At 43.1% G+C, this 18,818-nt stretch overlaps 1 protein-coding gene across 5 annotated transcripts in view; it reads left to right on the top strand.

Moving 5' to 3' along the window:
• The window catches only part of TRPM8 (transient receptor potential cation channel subfamily M member 8), a 47,639-nt gene extending 29,485 nt beyond the window's left edge, over positions 1 to 18,154 (top strand). The window contains exons 21-25 of one of the 5 annotated variants that reach the window (XM_026033747.1): positions 1,171 to 1,361; positions 3,647 to 3,746; positions 4,970 to 5,003; positions 6,051 to 6,137; positions 7,958 to 8,155. In XM_026033747.1, coding sequence (XP_025889532.1) covers positions 1,171 to 1,361; positions 3,647 to 3,746; positions 4,970 to 5,003; positions 6,051 to 6,101 — 376 coding nt within the window. In that variant the 3' untranslated portion in view covers positions 6,102 to 6,137; positions 7,958 to 8,155. Of the gene's footprint in view, positions 1 to 1,170; positions 1,362 to 3,646; positions 3,747 to 4,969; positions 5,004 to 5,157; positions 5,728 to 6,050; positions 6,236 to 7,957; positions 8,156 to 8,446; positions 8,700 to 18,003 lie in introns of those variants that run through there. The other 4 variants (XM_026033750.1, XM_026033749.1, XM_026033751.1 and 1 more) reach the window with 4 other exon arrangements.
• The last annotated feature ends 664 nt before the right edge of the window (positions 18,155 to 18,818 follow it).

The raw sequence follows: 18,818 nt of genomic DNA, 5'->3' as shown, positions 1-18,818 counted from the left end.
AAAGGAAAAYGTAGCAGCAAGCCAGGTCTGCTCTCAAAGCTTTTGATATTTTAGAACTTTGCTTATTTTAACAGTACCTGGTAGTAAAAACTTTGATTTTTACAGTTATGCCAGTAAAAACCTCCATTTTGCCAGTTCAGCTCATTTTGTGGAAGGACCTGGTGTGTGTTTGCTAATGACAGTCTGAGCTTTGCTTGGTACGTTCTGACAATAGACTGAGCAACTTAATGAAGCAGCAGTGCTGACTTGTACTGGACTCAAGAAAGTCCATGGGCAAACAGCAACCTGAGATGTTTTTTTCTCTTGAGGCACTTAGAGATGTGCCCTGTCCCAAGGCCAGTGTGTGCACGGTATTCACTGCTCTTCATCCTTGCTGGTGGCTTTGACATCAGTCCGATCAGTCTCCCTAAACTGTTAAAAGTTAATACATGGCTATTACAGCAGACAGCTCTGCACCCAGCAGGCATCTGCTGAAAAGGATGTGTATTAGTTTACATTTTGCATGCTTTAGATGCCTCTGAAATCAAGATTTTCATTTATCTTCTAAAATGATAATTTCCACCAGAATACTTGCAGGTGAAGGTCTTGGCTTATCTCCTGTGAGGATCCCATCAGGATCTGAACGTGGCTGTTTTGAGAATAACCATCTGACTTTAATAACTGCAGCGAAAGGTCAGGCAGTCCACAAGCTGCTTGCTGTTGTGGCTGTTGCTTTGCTGAGTTYGGGCAGTTTTTAGTACAGTGGGTTTGATGCACGACTTCAGCTCTCTTACTACCTCTACTAAAAATCTCAGGAGACTTCTATTCTTTGTAAAAGGTCTATTTTTAGCAAGTTACCTGCTGAATTAACRAGCCATGTTATTTTGCAAAGTAGCATCCTGTTCTCATGTGTCTATGCTAGGAGAAAATTGCCTATAGTTAAGGTAGTAAAACTGTGTGTAGCATTTTTTTCTTTTTTTAGTTTATTTGTAACTTCAAGATTTTTTTTCTGTACTGTAATTTCTTCCATTGGAAGTTTCCCTCTAGAAAGGAAGATAAACTCAGGAACTCCCTAGTCAGTAAAAATGACCAGTGTGAAAATGACATTGCAAAAACTCTCTGGTATAGGCCATGTTACCTGACTTCGGACTTCCTTGGTAAATAACTAAAGGGTTATGTATTTTCTTTTAGATACACGGTTGGATCAGTACAAGAGAACAACGACCAAGTATGGAAGTTCCAGCGTTACTTCTTGGTCCAGGAATACTGCAGCCGCTTGACAATCCCCTTCCCTTTTGTCATCTTTGCCTACGTTTTCATGGTGATGAGGAAATTTTTTAAATGCTGCTGTAAGAACGAGAGCAAAGAACTGTCTATTTGCTGTGAGTAGGATCGTTTCTCATCGTTTAAGAGTTGGCTCTGTGACAAGTGCATTGCAGCTCTTTCATGACGTGCTGTGCTCAGACCAGGTGGTTAGTGTCTGGGGACAGGGGTGGGTCTGAAGGGCARTGTAGGTCCTGGAGGAAGTGGTGTTGGTGGAAACGAGGAGCAGCTCAAATGCAAGAGCAGTGCTGCTTCAACCCTTTCTGGGGAGTTTCACATCTAAGCCTCTGGCTGTTTTTCAGACAGGATCTCCTTTGAGAACTCCAAGTTGCACTTTCTCTGGGATGTGGGGAGTTATACTGTTAACTTCTTTTGTTAAGCTTCCAATTGAGCATTGAAAATTGCTCCTTCTGTTGTGTTTTTTGTCTTTTTATTTTGTTTAACTTTTCCGTTCTAAGTGGCTTTGGCTTCGCTCTGGTTAGGCAGCTTTTGGCTGCTACCATGAGACCTGCTGCACTTCAGTAATGCACAGAATCATGCAGTGCTTTCCTTGCCCAAGCAATTTCAAAGCATAATTAGCTCATGTATGTAAATGACTTGTCTTAAAATTAATCCCATCTGTTTAGAGGTGTCTGTGCTACTTTCTGCCTCTGAAGCTTTTTACATTCGATCACCTCTGCTGCAAGTTACCCAAACACATAGAGCATGCAAGATCAAGGATTTCTTGACACCTGGGAACTGTGCAGGAGGGATGTACTATTCAGATGCTGATGAGAAGTGAAATGGGATGTTTTACACTTCCCATKCAGACCATGAAGATGACTTTCAGCTGCTGTGGGCTTTGGATGAATTTATTCAGTGCCCTAATTCTCTGCCTGCCACTGTGCCTTCTGGAATTGTGTTCCTTTTTATTTCTTTTTTTTTTCTTCTACAGTTTTCCAGCTAATGAAGCTCATTGCYGCCAGGGCAGCCTGATAGAGAAGCTTCTTTAGAGGCTCTTCTGATTGAAGGAGAAAGAGTCCTCTGGCCCTAGGGGCATAGCCAAATAAGCAAACTGTGTCAGGAAACCATCCTTAAAAATGCAAGAGTGGCTGAGTCAGCCCCATAGCTATTTTCCATTTATTTACCCTGTCAGAGGGCACAGATATGAATTGCTTTAACACGTTTGATTTTTTTTTCTTTTCACCACAAAATGGAGTGTTTTCTCTGGAATAGTCTTTTGTTGCTGTTTAAGTACCACTCATGGCAGACGAGAGAGGGTAAGTTAATTGATGGACGTATTCCCATCTATCAGTGACCTGCCTGTTGCCCTGCAGCACTGGCTGGATGTGTTATTAGTTCAGTAGACACTTGCTTTGGAGTATAAAGTGCCTTAGCACCAACAAAGCTATCCTGGCTTTCTRAAGCAAGATTTGATACTCAATTTGCTGAGCTGTCCTAATTGCAGATATTCCTTCCTAAGTGGTGCATAGTGATCTTGTTCTGAAAGCAAAGGAAAGAAATAAAATCAGAAAATCATTGAGCCTGTGCTGAAGAGAATCGAGACCTGGATGGAGGAAGCAGCACTAATACATTAACATGGCAGAACAATGTGCTATTTGAAATGTCAAGTTATTGAATCCAGAGGAAGTGCTGGAGATCTTTTCCATGCTTGTGATGTTATTCCTTATGGAGCTGCCTAAGTTGCCTGCTTTTACTGCTTTTAGCTAAAGGCTGCTCTGCCTGTAGTGTAGATGCCTGAAGATCTGAGATCTAATCAGCTGCCTCTGGAGCCAGACCTCCTTGTTGGGTCTGTGCTGTTGCATTAGAACATGGCAGAGTGTGGAAGGGGCTTCCTGGAGCACTTTGACACCTCACAGCGAAACTTGCTCTAGGGCTCTCAACATCAACAGGAGATGCTTTCTAGAAAAGAAAATGCTCTCAAATGTTTTAGTTGGATAAGACATACAGTGTGGTTTCTAATRTGTGTTGCTCTTAATGACCCAACCTGTGGTAATGTTGAAATAATTCATGTAAAATTGAAATCCACTGGAAAGCTTTAGCTCTGTCAACGGTTACCATCTTACAAAGCAAGTGTCTAGACAAATCAGTCTTCTGAATTTGGGAGGTTTTTATATGTTTTTCTTACCAATTTCAATTTATTTGGTCGTGAGTATGCAGCAAAATGTGTTAATGTCACATATATCAGAGCTCTGTTACAGTTGGGAAGCAGGGCTGCGAATGCTTTGTATACGGAGAATGGAATCATTAGTCTCTGCAAATGCAAGCCCTACCCCAGCTGCTTCACATCTACACACAGAGAAGAAAAATAAGCTTATCTAGTGTGTTTTTTATCATTCTCTAGGCTTAAGAAATGAGGACAATGAAACTCTGTCATGGGAAGCTGTCATGAAAGAAAATTACCTTGTCAAAGTCAATACCAAAGCGAACGATTCRTCAGAAGAGTACGTCTGCCCTTTATCTTTACTCTTTTAACCTTCTGTCAAGTATTTTTTTAATAAAAGCAAGTTTACAGCAGCTTTAAAGGCTCATGAACTAATGAGCACTTAAACTTCAACCTAAATGTGCCCGTTTTGTTTGGAACTGAACAGTTGTTTTATCAGTTGCTGTAGCCTGGCTTCAGAAAATAGTTCATTGGGACGGTAAGATGTTAATGCCAATGCTGCAGGTGTTTAATGATATATTATACACACACAGAGCATTTGGGTACATGTGTTAAGCACGCTTAATGCAAAACTTACAATCCTTCTCAGATAACTTTGTATTTGAACTTGTTTACAGTTTGTTCAGGAGAGCCTATATTCCTGTTGCAATTTATTTTGTGGTGGAAAGCAGTTTAACATGGAGCTTTTTGAAGTTATATGATTACTAGAGAAGAATTAAAATGTAGYCTGTGAAATCAAGGATGCCGCCAGTATCTATGTATTCAGATCTCTGCTTCGCATGAGCAGCAAAGACTTCTAGGGATGGGGAAAATGTTATTTGTAATGAAGGGATTTGAAGATTTGGTGACTTGGACTGCTGTCACATCAGAAAACTTTGGTTCTGGTGTTTTTCACAAGAACAGTTTTAAAAGCAAAGAGAAATACTAAAGAGCAATAATAACCTGTCTGGTGTTTGTTGCATTCAGTGGTGTCATTTTGTTGCTAGTTCCCAACAGCTTGGAAATTTCCTTAAATCAATTGTAATGGAAGAACTGATGAGGCTGAGCCAGAAGGACTAGAATCTTCTAAGGTGCCTGCTGTGACCACTGCTGTTTTAAGTGCTTATAAGGCTGCCCAGAGGCACTTAACATTGGATAATCAACTGAACAAATTAGATGAGGAAAAAAAAGTTTCATTTTGGAAGCAGAATGGTTTTTATAAGGAAAATGGAAAACCAGCAGTACTAGCAGTAGTTTGTATATTAGCTTRTAACTGTAATAAAACCAAACCACTTGCCTGCTTGGAAAGATGAAATAATTGTGCTTGAAGCAAGGATGTCTGCAGTCAACCTATTTTGCAAGGGACCTCTGACTGGCATGCAAGGGGCACCACTCTGCACGTGTCTTGGCTTCTTTAGGTGTTACTTCTGTAATGCAATTCTGCATAGTTTTGCAAAGGAAGAGCGGTCAGCTGTAACTTCTTTAATGCACAGACTTACCACTTTTCTATATCTTTTTTTCCAGGATAGTACATCGCTTCAGGAAACTGGATGCAAAGGTATTTGTGTTTTGGGCTGCCTTAGGGGTTGGGTCTGTGTGGGAAAGCAGGTAGTAATGCACAAACCTGGGTATCACTGGGAGCTGTTTGCARTTCTCATCATCAAGATCCAGTTTTCATGGGGATTTGTTAACGTGCTCCTTTGCACTTTTAGTTCACTTCTAGATGGGCGGTCTTGTAAAGTCACATCCACCTGCTGCTGCTTTTGTGACTGCATCTACACTGCTGTGTCTGGACTTTGAAGGCAGCAGCTCTCTGGGTCATCATTAGAAACAGCTTGTCCAGTTAATTCCATCTAATTCTAAATTCATATACAAGCATGGGATGTCTCCGAAGCATCCTGCTCTGAAGAGTGACTTTCCAGTGGAATAACAGCTTGCACTCCCTGTAGTACAAAATTAAAGCTTCTCCTTGGATTTGCACTGTTGTACATGCATAAARTAGATGTGCAAGGAAGCAAATATTAAAAAACACTCCTCTGTGGTGGACTGACTCCACATTTACTCCACTGAACTAAAATCTTGGCTTTGCAGGAGCAAAAGGAGATGGAACATGGTTTGGAGCTTGTAGCTGTCATGATGCCTGCTCATTAACTATGTGAAATATGTATGCGTTAGGACTTGCCATATTAATTGCTGCTGAAAGATGTCGTTGAGGATGTCCTTTCAAATATTGTCATATCTGGGATAATATTTAGCAAGGCAATTATTATTTGTGTTATTCAGATTGCTTTCCCTAAAAAAAAAAAAAACAGTATTAGCACTGCTTCATTTGCTGCCAGGGAGATTACTGCACATGAATAACAGTTAAGTTATTGCTTCCTAACTAATGACTGGTATTTACAGGGTAGCTGGGAAAGTGCAGTGCAGCTTAATGATTGTTTGCCAGTCCTTGCTGATGTTGTATAGATGCTTTAGGGTATTTTAAGGTTCTTACTACTGCTTGCTGCTTCTATTCTCCTTTTACCACATTCCCTGCTTCAATCATCTGTTGGAATAAGTCAGATTGAATTTATATATACAAAGCTCCTTTCTTTATACTTTTAAGCTCTGTGATTTGAAAAGCCTCCTGAAAGAGATTGCTGGCAAAATGAAATGAATGCAGCTGAAATCCAAGAGTAGCTACCTGAGCAGGGTAAGCCCTCTTTGTATCTGTTACCTGACCTGAAAGAGTTAGCAGCATCTTCGCTATTAAATTGTTATGGCACTGGCAGAAGAGTTGGTGTTAATTAGTGCTTATATTGACATTTTCTCATATCAGAAGAGAACTATAAGAACTAATTTCTCTTGCTTGATTTTTGTTTTGTCTTTTTTCTACAAATAGTTTCCAGCTGGTGTTTTTAATAATTTTTGGCAGGGCTTAAAATATCTTATTTTGCTCCCTTGCCTTTGCAAAGCTGTGAATGACCCAAAGTTATTTTAGCTGGCTTTGTGCTGGAGGCACTCTGTAAAATTACAAGCTGCTGTGCTGGWTTCATTGTAGTTGGTTCTTTTTAACTCTGAACACCATTTAAAAAACAAAAAGAAAAGACTTGAGGGTAAGAGCAAGTTTTATTTTTCCCACTGTCAAGATGGGGTGTTATGGTAGATCACTATAGCTGTTCTGTGTCATCTAGGATAAAGCGTAGAGTGAAGTGGACCTCAGATCTCCTGAGCTGCAGTTCAGGGTCTGGTTGTAATCCACGTGCCCTTCTTCGTCAACATTGGTCTTGAGCCATGATCTCTAATGCAAAGTGAAAGCCAAACATAATATCGCTGTGTGCAGTGAGCTCTTGTCTTGCTTTTAAAAAAGACATGAGGATAAGAAGGATGGCTATTGAGAAGGAAGGGTTATATGGTGGGACTTAATCAGCTTGACCCTGAGAGCCTGTCTCCTTCTTCCTTAGAAGAGAAACTTCCTTAGAAGTTTTCTTWTGTTTGCAAGTAGCTTCTACCTGTGCCAAATATTGGTACACTTTCTTTCCAGCGGTGATCTCGTATCCAATGAGGTCCAGTTCAGTTATGACTAACTCGAGCCCCATAATGAATTCTGCAGATATTAGATTATTAGATACCTGGTATTTTCTTGGTTGCATTAGATTTCTAATCATCTAAAGGTCAGGCCACCAAACTGCAGAGTAATTGAGGTTGGAAGTGGGCGAAGTGGAACCTGAAGGTCGTTTAGCACAACCTCTGCTCCAAGCATGGCCAGCTTAGGTAAGAGAGGCAGCTTCCTGTTTGCTTGAGAAATAAGTTGCAATTCAGTAAGAACGAGCAAAAATTTTACATTTTCTAAGGAGTYGCTATGTATGCAAGAGCAAAATAGAACAACCTGTGTAAGAACAAGGTCTTATGAGACAGCAGTTATGCAGAAGATTGTCTGAGGAGTGTAGCTCTTCTGAAATGGAATATAAATAGCTGGTATTTTGTCTGAGATGTATGAAGTAATACTCCTTAGATCATGATGAATTGTCAGTTGGATACAGYACCCAGCATTAAGATTGAGCTTTGAGAAAGATGCAGAGTGATTGAAAAGTGTTTGGAAGAGCAACAAGAGCCATTGGAAGTTTTGAAAATAATTTCTAGAAAGAAATGAGTGAAATAGCCTGGGAAGGAAGAACTGAGATGGAAGCAGTGGTTTTCAGACAGCTTGTAGGATGCCAGAATAACAAAGGCTGGAAGAGATTTCTTGAGCCCTTCTAGACTGGGAGCACACATTAGGGGCCAGGTCACAGTAAGGGTAGTTTTAAATCATGGGAAATGTTTGTGACCRGTAATGGTAACAAAACACTCAAGCAGCTTGTATGATGGATCTTGGAAATCCTGTTTAGCTAACTTGTCTTCAGTGTTATGGGTACCTTTGATCCTGTTTTGGGGTAGGCAGATGCGAGAACAGGAATGGACATTGGAGACCTCCAGCTCTCTATTCATGGTGGACTTTGCAGAAATGCCCTCTTGTTTCACTCTGCATTATAGATCAATCAGTGGCTGGATAAGATGGAGCCCCTTTTCAGTTTATGGCTGGTAAAGCTGCTGAGTCCTGGTAGATGTTGTGACCGAGCTGCCTTTCAYGTGAGCTGCCTGGGCTATGAAGCTGGTCTCTGGTAGGTCAACAGTGTTAGGGTAGCAGTAAGAGGGGCTGGTGTCTCGCAAGAAGCTAACTTGTCTTATGGCATCTAATTTGAAAGGGAGCACTTAAACATCTGCGCCGCCTTCAACACGCGGTGTTGGATTGGCCCTTCCAGGCACTTCGTTTTGGACTGTTATTTTTGCTTGCATGTTCTGGCAACTAATAGCACTGCTACCCTGCTAATGCAAGGTGTTGGATGGCTGCTGCAAATAGCTACTTCAACCCAGGTGTTGCATGGATCATCTCGGTTTTAAAGTGGACATACAGAGGAGAAGAGCAAATTGTGGAGCTGGGGTGGGACCTCAACTCTAAATATTTGTCCTTTGCTCACACAGGTACTGATACATGAAGAATAATTTCCCAGAGCTGACAGTAACCACAACTGATCCAGCACAGTATCGGTGTCCAACCATGAGTTACTAGAATGTATTTATTTATTTGTTGGTCTTAAGAGAAAATAATTCTTTCTGCTTGTTGCATGAAGATGGTAAAACCCTAAGGGGATGATATCTCATCTGGTAGAACTCCAAATTACCAAGCTCTCATTTYTTCTTTCTCTCTCCTGGTGATTGCTCTCAGCAGGTAGTCCTTGTCAGTTGCTTTTAAAATGCATTCTTAATTCCAAGAATGTTGCTGCTGTAAAAAGCATTTTGCTTCTTAATTTCCATCAAATGGGCCTCTTCGTGGGTTTCCTTTAGCTACTAATTGCTTGTCTTAATGAATCTTCCTCCCTTATCCCTTTATATAATTGCCAGATCTAGCCAGCTACRTGCATAGTCCATCTATAAGAGCTCCAGAAGCCCGAGGTGCTGGCATGCCAGGATGCAAGGTACTGCTGCATCACCCCTGGGCAAAATGGGGCTCTTGGTCCAGCCATGCACCCCCCACTTGGACTCTGAGGCGGGCAGCGTGGGCTGTGCCCAGAACCACACAGTGATGTGGAAGCTCAATGGCTGCAACCCTGCACGGACGGGAGAGGGAACTGGATGTGATGCAGTTCATGCACAAGCAGCTTCCAAAGGGTTTCTGTGCAATCCCTGGTTGTTTTTATAGTGGCAACTTGTATGTTTGAAGTATTGCAGTTTACTTTTTCAAATATACCTGAGTTTTGTGTTATGGCTATCAAATAGCGAAGTGATTGTTGGCCATCTTTAAACTTGGATACTTGTTACAGTTAGGCTGCCTTTTCCTGTGTRGGTTTTTCTGCTGCTGTTTTGTTCTCTAAAATAGCAGTTGCATCTTGTGGCAGATTGTGTCGTATAACTGAGTGCATTAACAACKGAAGGGAAGTCACTCAAATGGTATTAATTTCCACTGCAAAACATCGTATTTGTCTTCGTCCCCAATAGCTAAGAGTCTTCCACTGTATTTGATTTTGAATGCTTAGCAATTTCCCTTTGGCTCGCAATGATAAGCTTAGTCTGAGAGTTGTCAGGTAGAATATATATATGTGCTTAAAATGGCCATGTGAGATCCCGAACTGCCTAGTTAGGTAGATGGAGAGGGAATCTCTGTGGTAGCTTAATTGGTTAACGCTGCCCAGGTGAGTCAGCATGAGCAGTGCAAATGAAGCCAAGTTCTTCCTGGCTAGAAACCAAAACCTGTGTGCAAGCTGCTTCTGTGCATGCAGCATCCTCCAGCCCGGGTGTGCTGGGAAAATGTGCTGCTCCATGGGGGTGAAGATGTTTCTATATGTGTCTTCACGTGCTTTAATGTCTTGGCAAATGCTTAMGTTCAAGGATGTGAAGCAGTAATGCAAGTGGGGAATGTTTCTACTGGGAGATGTAGCTGACTGGTCATTTGTTATTGGAGAGGAGGTCAACAAATGCATGGAGTCTATAGGATGACCTTTTAAGCATACCCCTTTTGCTTACACGTCCAGAATATATCCAAGATTTATCTTCTCTGTTTACTCAAGCTGCTGTTGTGCTTATATTTTTAGTTAAACTTTGTATTTCTCTGAGGGGGTGGGAGAAGGATTTTGTCTGCTTCACATTACCCAGTTTTACTGTATGCAGTACATTATATGATCCTAGGCTGTATAGTGCTCCCACTAGCAGTGTAACTCATTGATATATGAAAAGCTCTCCCTATTTCACCCATTGGAAAGATTATGAAGGACTCCCATTCACTGACTTCAGCAGCTGGCTTGCATCATGATTAAGATAAGCTTCCTTTCTAGGAGTGAATCTTCCTGTCATTTGTCTGCTTTGAATGTGGAAAGTGTGCTTTTATTCCATTTCATATATGAAATCTGTAACATTTTGCCAGCACCTGCAGTGATCTGTTCCATTGTACTGTTATGGATGTAGCTTTGAGCTGTGTTGCGAAAACTCAAAAGCATTCTTATGGTTGTATTTACAATTTAAACAATAAAACTACTTTGGCTTCTTGCTTTCTCTTTTTCTGCTCTCTATTTCTGCTCCATCTGTGACAATTCTGACACTTTTATACTTCTAAGTTGTTAYCGTGGTGAGCTTTGTCACTGTCTGACAGAGGTACAGTGCAAATGAGCAGGCTTTGTGTTATATCCATGGCAGTTGTGTTAGTGATTCTTGAATAATTGGAAAGTCACTTAGCAGGAGTCACTTTAATATCAAGAATTTTTTTCTCTAGGGAAATAACAGAACTTTAGAAGTAATATTTCATGATGAGGCCTTCCGAGAAGTTAAGTTGTAGAGTAGATTTACCTGCTTGATAGGAAACTTCATATTTGCAAGACATGTCAGTAAAGTCAAAGTGGAAAGCAGCTTATAGAGTAAAAGTCCTGCCCTTAGAGCTGTGTCTAAATCTAAAGTAAAATAAAAAAAGGAAATGAGCTTTTTCAGCTTGCTCAGGAAAGTGCCTTGCATTAAGAGCTAGAAATTACCCAGGGCTCCTCTAATAAGGCCAGAGAAAACAAATGTGATGCCTTTGGGYGGCTGCATATTGGTGCTGCTTTAAATGGTTGATGTGTTTGACAGAACCAACAATTCTTCAACTACTGCAGCAAAAAGGTGGTGCCCTGGTAAGGTATAAATGGGAATTCAGATAGTGGATGTTTGAAAGGCAGCTTCTATTTAATAGCAAGCAGGGGGCTTATGGCAGTGAGATACAATACTGAATTTTGACCTTTCTTCCTGAGTTACCCAGGCTGTTATCTGCCAACTCCCTGCGGAGTCCAGGGTTCAGCTGCTGTGAAATGAGGACTTGGTCGGGACCCAGAGGCAGGTCCCCTTCTCGGTGCTCATTCAGTTAAAGCACAGCCTGGGCCATTCTGTTGCTCTAGGGCTGTTTCAGCACCTTGAGTCATTTGCACAGGTATCGGACACCGGCACCAGCCCCTGTGACCCTGGACTGTGATGGCTGAAGAGCATCCTGACAAAGGTTTCCCAGAAGTTCCTGACAACTTGTAGTGTCTTCTGCCATTCTCTCTGGGGTCTTTGCACCTCCTCTGGCCTGTTGCATTTCGGAGAGGAGCAGGGATGTGGGAGGAGGAGTGATCACCACCAGCCAGAACTGGGTCCTTCAGGCCCTGCCTGTGAAAGCTGGGTTCACGTTCTCCCTTGCAGCTGGGCACAGGCAAAGTCTTTCCTTCCCGGGGTCCTGTATGCATAGCTCTGATCAACCTTCTGTGCTGTACCTTTTCTCTGCTAATTCTGTGCCCACCACCATTCTCCCCTCTCCGCTGGCTTGTCACGGTTGTCYGCACTGCTGACAGGGCTGTGCCACAGGGGACTTTGCATCAGGCGCAGCGGGAGGGTGGCAGGGCCAGCTTAATGCAGCACGGAGAGCTGTGGGTTAAAAGGCCTGCACCTAAGCACGCAGGCACATCTCTATTTAGGCTCTTTAAGTCCCTGACAATCTGTGCTTGCCTGGCTTTTGCTGCTGTGCCCCAGGAGGTGATGAATCTATCTTGCTTTTCGCTGCCTTTGCATTCCCAGCATAGATTACTGTGCATAAATTTAGTGCCATGATATTCTAGTGCCYGATACCTCCTGCCCTCTGCTGCCTCTTCTGTGCAGATGCTTGCAGGCAGATGGAGCCTCTTTGGTGTAATCTGTTGTGGGCCAGAGGCAGCATGAACCTCACATGGATGTGGCATCTGAATGGGGGCTCCTTCTTTGGCACCAGGTAAGAGATGGAAAAATCTGCTAGTTGGCCTTTTCTGTGGGTCTTGGAAAGAATGAGGCATATCTGGGAGCTGTCGCTAGAACTTCAGCAGAAATGTGTTCTTGACCAAGCACAGCTTAAGCATCCTCTTGGAAGACTCAAGGAAGTAGGTGAGGTTTTGTCCCTCACAGGTTCAGCTGGACCTGGACTCGTGTGAATGTGAGATKACAGTGCTCTAGGTACATGGGTTCACCTTTAGACACCCAGTTCTGCCACCTTGGGTTCCAGCAAAACACCTAGCAGCTTCTCTGTCCATGTGTGGATGGCTGGCCAGGACTGAGCTGTCCTGGAGATGGAGGTAGCTTGCTTAGCTGCCARTGCACCAGACAGCAGTATTCTTTCAGGTATCCTTCAGGATAGGCCTGTCCTGCAGTGTCTCCCTTGACCTGAGGGGGATCTTCTGCATCTGGTGGTACTTGCTGCTTTTCCAGGGAAATGRCCCGCATCCATGGTCTCCTGTTACAGCAGCACAGCCAGGCTGCAGTTGGGAAGTAACAGCCTCTTGAGGCAGCAAAGGTGTGAAGACAGCAGAAATATATCTGTATGCAGGAGGCAAAATTAGGGCTGCTGTTTTCCAGCCCAAATTGGGCAGAAAAGTGTTCTGGCAGCCCATAACACCTGGTGCACATGGCTACCTCTAGCATGCCTAGATGTTACCCCTCATTTCTTGCCCTCTGCTCATGAACAGTGTTGAGCAGGAGGTTTCTGCCTAGCTGAAGAACAGGAGTGGGTTCTGTCATGTCTATGGGGACCTGATATAAGACGGGAGAACTGCAGGGAGGAAGAGGATGCAGCATGACCCGCTGTGGCTGATCAGGGCCCTCAGGGGAAAGGGAGATGCCTGAGGCTGTGTCTTGRYCAAGAGACATTGGTGCCAGGCTGGAGCCTGCCGCAGGAGTCTTGGCGTGTGAGCAATGACTGGGTGTTGCAAAGAAGCCAGTTTGTATTTCCTCACAGAGGAGGTGGCTTACATTTCTTGCCCCTGGCTGTCTCCCACTTTTTCATTACTAATTTGATTTAAAACATTGATATAATACTGTCTCAAGGCAACTTTGTGTCTAGTTGTTTTCCTGTATCTCTAGTACATCTCAGTAGTAGCTGTTGGCTTGTGCCAATTCTATTATTTTTGTGTGTGTAGGATGTTAATATATTTCTAATAACATTGTAAAACCATGGTCTAAGGAATAAATCTAATGATCTTCCACCTAATTAATGACGTGGGCTTCCTGCTATCAGGAAATCTTTGCTGTAGGACAGGAACATTACAGAAAATGTATAAAATACGATTAAAAGGAAGTTCTCTTTTACTTAGATGTAGGTTTGCTTTTCACAGCAGATAGCTGAAAAACATTTTCACCTTCATTATGGGCATGGTCTGGGAGAGACTCAAGTGATGGTTAAAAACATTGGCTCAAACAAGGATATGAGTAAGTGAAGGTCAAAAGGGTTTGCTTAGGTGGCTCTCTGGCAGCAGATATGTGTTGTATGGTGTTTTTTCTTTGGTTATATACGTATGCCAATAGGACTTTTAGTTGCTGTGTTTGAGTGTGAATGTAAAACTTCATCTCTGCTAATGCTTGCTGATAGGCTTAGGTTGCAAACACTTGATAGTGGATTCCTGTAAATGTTTTATTTAATGAAGCTTGATCAGAGATGCATGAAACTATTAAATGTGTATGTACATATACACATATAAAGATGAAATCATTAAAAAGGAAAGCATATAGTAGCAACTATACTTAGTGGAAAATATAGTAGCAGCTATGTAGTTGCTACTATATACTATAGCAGGCACTTCCTTGTGTGTTGCACCTTACTACAGCTGAGCTTGAGTAGTTTGTGRCTTTGAAGGATTTTTTCCCAAAGTCCTGTTACACAGCATGTCTTCCTTAGGACTTGTTTCTTGTAGTGCACCTCTGCTTAAAGGAGGAGGAGGAAAAAAGTACTTGCTATGAGCCTATAAAATTGTCAGCAAGACCTTAAACTTGAACTGTAAAGCCTCATAAATCAGAAGTCAAACATCATTCCTAATGTATGCTATCATCATCTTCAATCTTCTGCCTTTTTGGGATCTGATGCACAAATATGTGGCTGTTTTGGCCTTCCAGAATGGGAGGAAATTGCACTGTGTAGGTGATTACTTTGATTCTCCTCCAGCCATGGAGCTCTCCAGAGACAGAGGAACTCCCAGACTCCGAGCTTGAGCTAGGAAATATTAAATGTTGTAGAAAATGGTTCAGGAGCACTGCTTGTGGCACTGCAGGAGCTGGTCTGTAAGGGTATTTTTGTGTTTCTGCCAGTGCTATGTGATTGCACTACGTACAAGGTTTTTCATCTTGGAGATGGCCGTTGGACTCGGGTTGATGTGCTTGCCAAACGGGGCTGTTTAGGGAACAGAAGCAGCAGTGCTCACTTGGATACCCCGGGTGGAATGATAAGATCCTGCCGACGGTGCCTCAGGAGAGCAGCAGCGTTGGAGTTGAGCTGTCGGCCCTCAGCACTTCACAGGGAGAAGTGTCAGCAGACATGCAGGGCAAGTTTGTTCTAGACTGTTTCATTTAAGTGGCTGTGATGCCCAGGCACAGCCCTGGAATTAACTCATAAAGCTAATTGCTCCAAGTAATTAAGTGAGCCATACTTAAAGATGCCACTCTGCTCTAGTTTTTCAATGAACCGGATACAGGCACTAAAGCCAGGTCTAATGTGCYGCGCTTAATGGCTGCACTTGATAGCCTGTGGCTTCACAAGTGGGAGGTGAATGTTTTACCTGGTTTCATCTAGGATTTCATATTTTCCGAGAGTTTGGGTTTGCCAGTGGTCTTGAGTAGCTTTACAGTCTTTAGGACTAGGAGAAGACCTTGAAAATAATCAGCACAGTCATCTCTGGCTTTCCAGGTGACAGTCTTTAGGTCTTGAGCTAATGTTTGCTTTGCATCAGCTACAAACATGTGCCAGCACCTCCATCAGAGCTGGTTACTGCTGAACTGGCAGAAATAATAAATATAAATATTTAGTTTCAAAGGCTCAAAGGAACGAAGTGAGACCTCTCTGATTCTCCAGCAACCTGTGATGTTTCAAAACAGTTATACAGTGTGTTACCAAGGTTTTGTTTGCTTTTATGTGTGCCCTCTGTTGCTTCACTCTCAAAGTCCACTTCTTGTGACAGCAGTAGGAACTGTGTAGGCTTGGGTTATGTTTCTCAGAAGAATGTGGTGCAGCCCAAGAACTGCAGTGCAGGAGGAGGCAGGCCCTGACTTCTACACACTTATTGAAATGTTTTCTTTAATCTCTGTAAAAATGATATTAAGAGATCAGTTCCAACAGTTTTAAGTCTTGCTATAGAAGAAMTAGGTGAATTTACCTGGAGCATGTGTAAACCTTGTGGGGTATGGAGTGGCTGTGGTATAAACTCCAGATCTGTGAAGTGCTTTTGGTTTCTTTGTTAATACCCTCTGTGCAGAGGAAACTGTGATGTCACTGTGTTCACTTATTTTCACTTTATTTCTCTTTTGATGGGGAAATATTTCAGTATCCTTGACGGTGAACTGCGGGAAGCTCAAAGTAGGGCTTTAGGAACCCTCTCCTCTTGCTGAGAAAGGGCGTAGGGGATAGTGTCAGGATGTGAGAGCAAAATAGATAAATTGTAAGAACAAAGATGTATTCTTCATCCCAGATGTCAAGGTAGTTCCCCTGGGTTGGGGGCCATTCCAGAGTCCATGGGCTAAGTCACTGTGGTGGCTGTCCCAACCCCTGCCGCTTTCTCCAGGGACATGCAGACAAGGTCCAAAGGGAGCCAAAGCTGAGTGTCTCCGGTGTGTGTGAACTTTGGATCAGGTCTCAATCTGTGTTAACCTGAGAAACATTTTTCTGTAGGGTCATCCTTGACTTTCCCATGTGATCTGAATGACTAGGAAACAAACAAACCTGGAATAGTTCCTCAGCTCCTGCAATGGTGTTTGGACTGTTCCCAGAGTATGGACATGTGGCAATGCTGTGTGATTTATGTTCTTGATGAAAATGTATCTTGCAATTATCACAATTTTACTYATAAAGGGAAATTATTGTTCTCAATCATCTGGGAACAGAGCTAACTTGATTGCTGGGAGTGGAAGTGGTCTGAAAATAGCCATCCAGAAAAAGCTATTAAAGTCTCTAATTTTCTGTGTTCTTAAATGATGCACATCTCTGCTGCATAAATTAAATTGGATACCACCATTCCTCTTCTCCAAAGTGCTTGGCAGCTGGAACTTGCTGATACTGAAGCCAAAGTTCAGTCTTTAAATTACCATAGATTGTCTTTCTCCCCATTGTACTATTTCAGGTTTCATGAGGTTTCATCGTATCCCATAATACTTGTTCTTACGCTTTCTAAGGAGGGAAGGTTATAAGTGTGAACCCATGTGCTTTTGCAGCCAGCTCTGCAAGCTCTCTCCTGGAAGTTGTCTGCTACATTAATTTGATTAGTACTCTATGGTTTTTGGATGTTCTTCCCAGAAAGGTTTGTATAGTTCCTGTGAAGGTGGTAGTCTGTGGAAAACACTTCAGAAATGCCTGTCTTGTTTTAGCACCTCCTCAGCTTTAGAATYACAGAATCATTATGTTTGGAAAAGACCTTCAAGATCAAGTCCAACCATAAGCCCTTCAAGACTTTGCCTATTCAACCTCATCTACACATTTCTTGAATACTGCCAGGGATGGTAGCATTCCACCACTCCAGAAGGAAGAGAGGTAGAAGAGAGGATGGTAAAGCATTTCAACCTTCCTTTGAAAAGATGTCCTACCCAGCTAATAGCTGGAAAATAAGCATGAGCTTGTTCATGTTTGTGGTTCTTCCTCAATCAGTCCTGCCCCTTCTTGGTTGACTGGATGTTCTGTTGGCTCCTGGTTCCTCAAAACCTGGCCCTGATATTTGGGGAACAAAGTTGAGAGTTATTTTTGTTCTTTGCTTTCACTTGCCAGACCTGCTTCTGCAGCAGAGGGATTCTTGCACTAGAGCCTTTAGTGGTGGGCAGATGGTTTGGAGGAGGAGGAGGAAGCCATCTGCTTCCTTCCTCACTCTCTGTCTTGGTGAGACCAAATGGGGAGACCAGGGAGGGAGAGCTCTGTCTATCCTCCATACCCACAGCCATGGAAGGTAGCGCTCGCTTTTCTGCCCTCAACACGAGAGCTCCTCTGACATGTATGGTGAATGAAGTTAATTTTGTTGTAACAACATGAATCTACTGGAGTGTATAATGTATCTGTGGAGACACAGGAGAAATATTTACCGAGTTCATTACAGGCTTAATGAACCAAGATTTAGCRAGATGGAATAATGAACATCTCCGTTCTCTGGACATGGCAAAGCAAAGCCAGAGCGCTGTGGAGAACCTCTCATTCATTAAACAATTTTATTTTTAAGCACTGCTCAGCTCTTCTACATTCCTGCTGGCAGCGTCACCTCGTAGCTACTGTCAGAGAAGTACAATCAGGTCCCTAGTTAAAATTATTATGGGGTTGTTAATAATGCTCTTGCTCGACARTTAGGAAGCAGTTTTGTATTTTCAGGTCCTAATAAAACATTAAATGCTTCTATCAGAGGAGGCAAAGGATCCCTTTTTATAGGGATGAAGACAAAAGCTGTGTATTGTCCAAGGTACTGTAGCAAGTTGGTGGGGAATAAACTGTAAAGTCCTTGGAGGTCGGAATGCAGATTCCACTGTGTCCATGTGTTAAGAACTGTCTTGTTTCCTTATCACAGGAGCAGTAAAGCTGAATGCAGAGAAAGCACTGAAGTGGCAGGTCAGGATGGTCTATCTGAAGGATTCTTCCTGGATCTGAGGCTTCACGGTTGGGGCTGCAGAAGAAGTCACTGTAATGCACCAGGTTCTGTTCTTGAGTTTAAAAGCTCTGCGTTGTGGTGCTCTGTCCTGGCTGCAGCAGGTAAGAGTGTTAGCCAGCCTGCCTGGGGCACAGGCAGCTTGTAAGAAAAGGGAAGCAGGAACGGCCAGCAGTCCTTCTACAGATGGGGATGTCCAGGGGCAGGGAGAGGCTGTCCACAGCTGCCATGAGCACAAAGTGCAGGAGAGGCTCTACTTTTCCACTGGGAAAAGATTCAAATGGCATTTTGGCCCATATTCCTAGTGCTGAAATCCAAATTCTTTCTCCTAAATAGTTGTAGTTTCATTTTGACTGTCTTTGGCTCCCGAGACGCCCACCCCTTTTTGCAGGGCACGCTCCCACGCGTGTGGCTGAAGGCAGCACACGTGGCGTGTTGCGAGCTGGTGAGGTGGCCCCAGCGCGTTCCCTGCTTGGCCGCGTGTCTGTTTGTCTTCCCGGGCCTGCCTGGTTCCAAGTGGAGACACAGTTTGTGCTCATATGGAGTGCTACCAACTGGCACGTGAGCTGGCTCGCTGGGGCACACCGCGAGCGGGATCTGGTCTGATGGCTTGGCTTGCCTTAGCTTTGCATTCATCGTCCTGTACCACTTCTGCAGTGCAAAGCTGAGGATGAAGAGGAGGAAGGTTGCTTGTTTRTTGATATTGCTCAGGATGTGACTATTACTTTTAATACAGG

Source organism: Nothoprocta perdicaria, unplaced genomic scaffold, assembly GCF_003342845.1.
Source record: "Nothoprocta perdicaria isolate Ctin4 unplaced genomic scaffold, notPer1 scaffold_132, whole genome shotgun sequence".
Lineage (NCBI taxonomy): Eukaryota > Metazoa > Chordata > Aves > Tinamiformes > Tinamidae > Nothoprocta > Nothoprocta perdicaria.
Note: the sequence above shows the minus strand (reverse complement) of the source record. Positions and strands in the feature narration are given on the sequence as shown.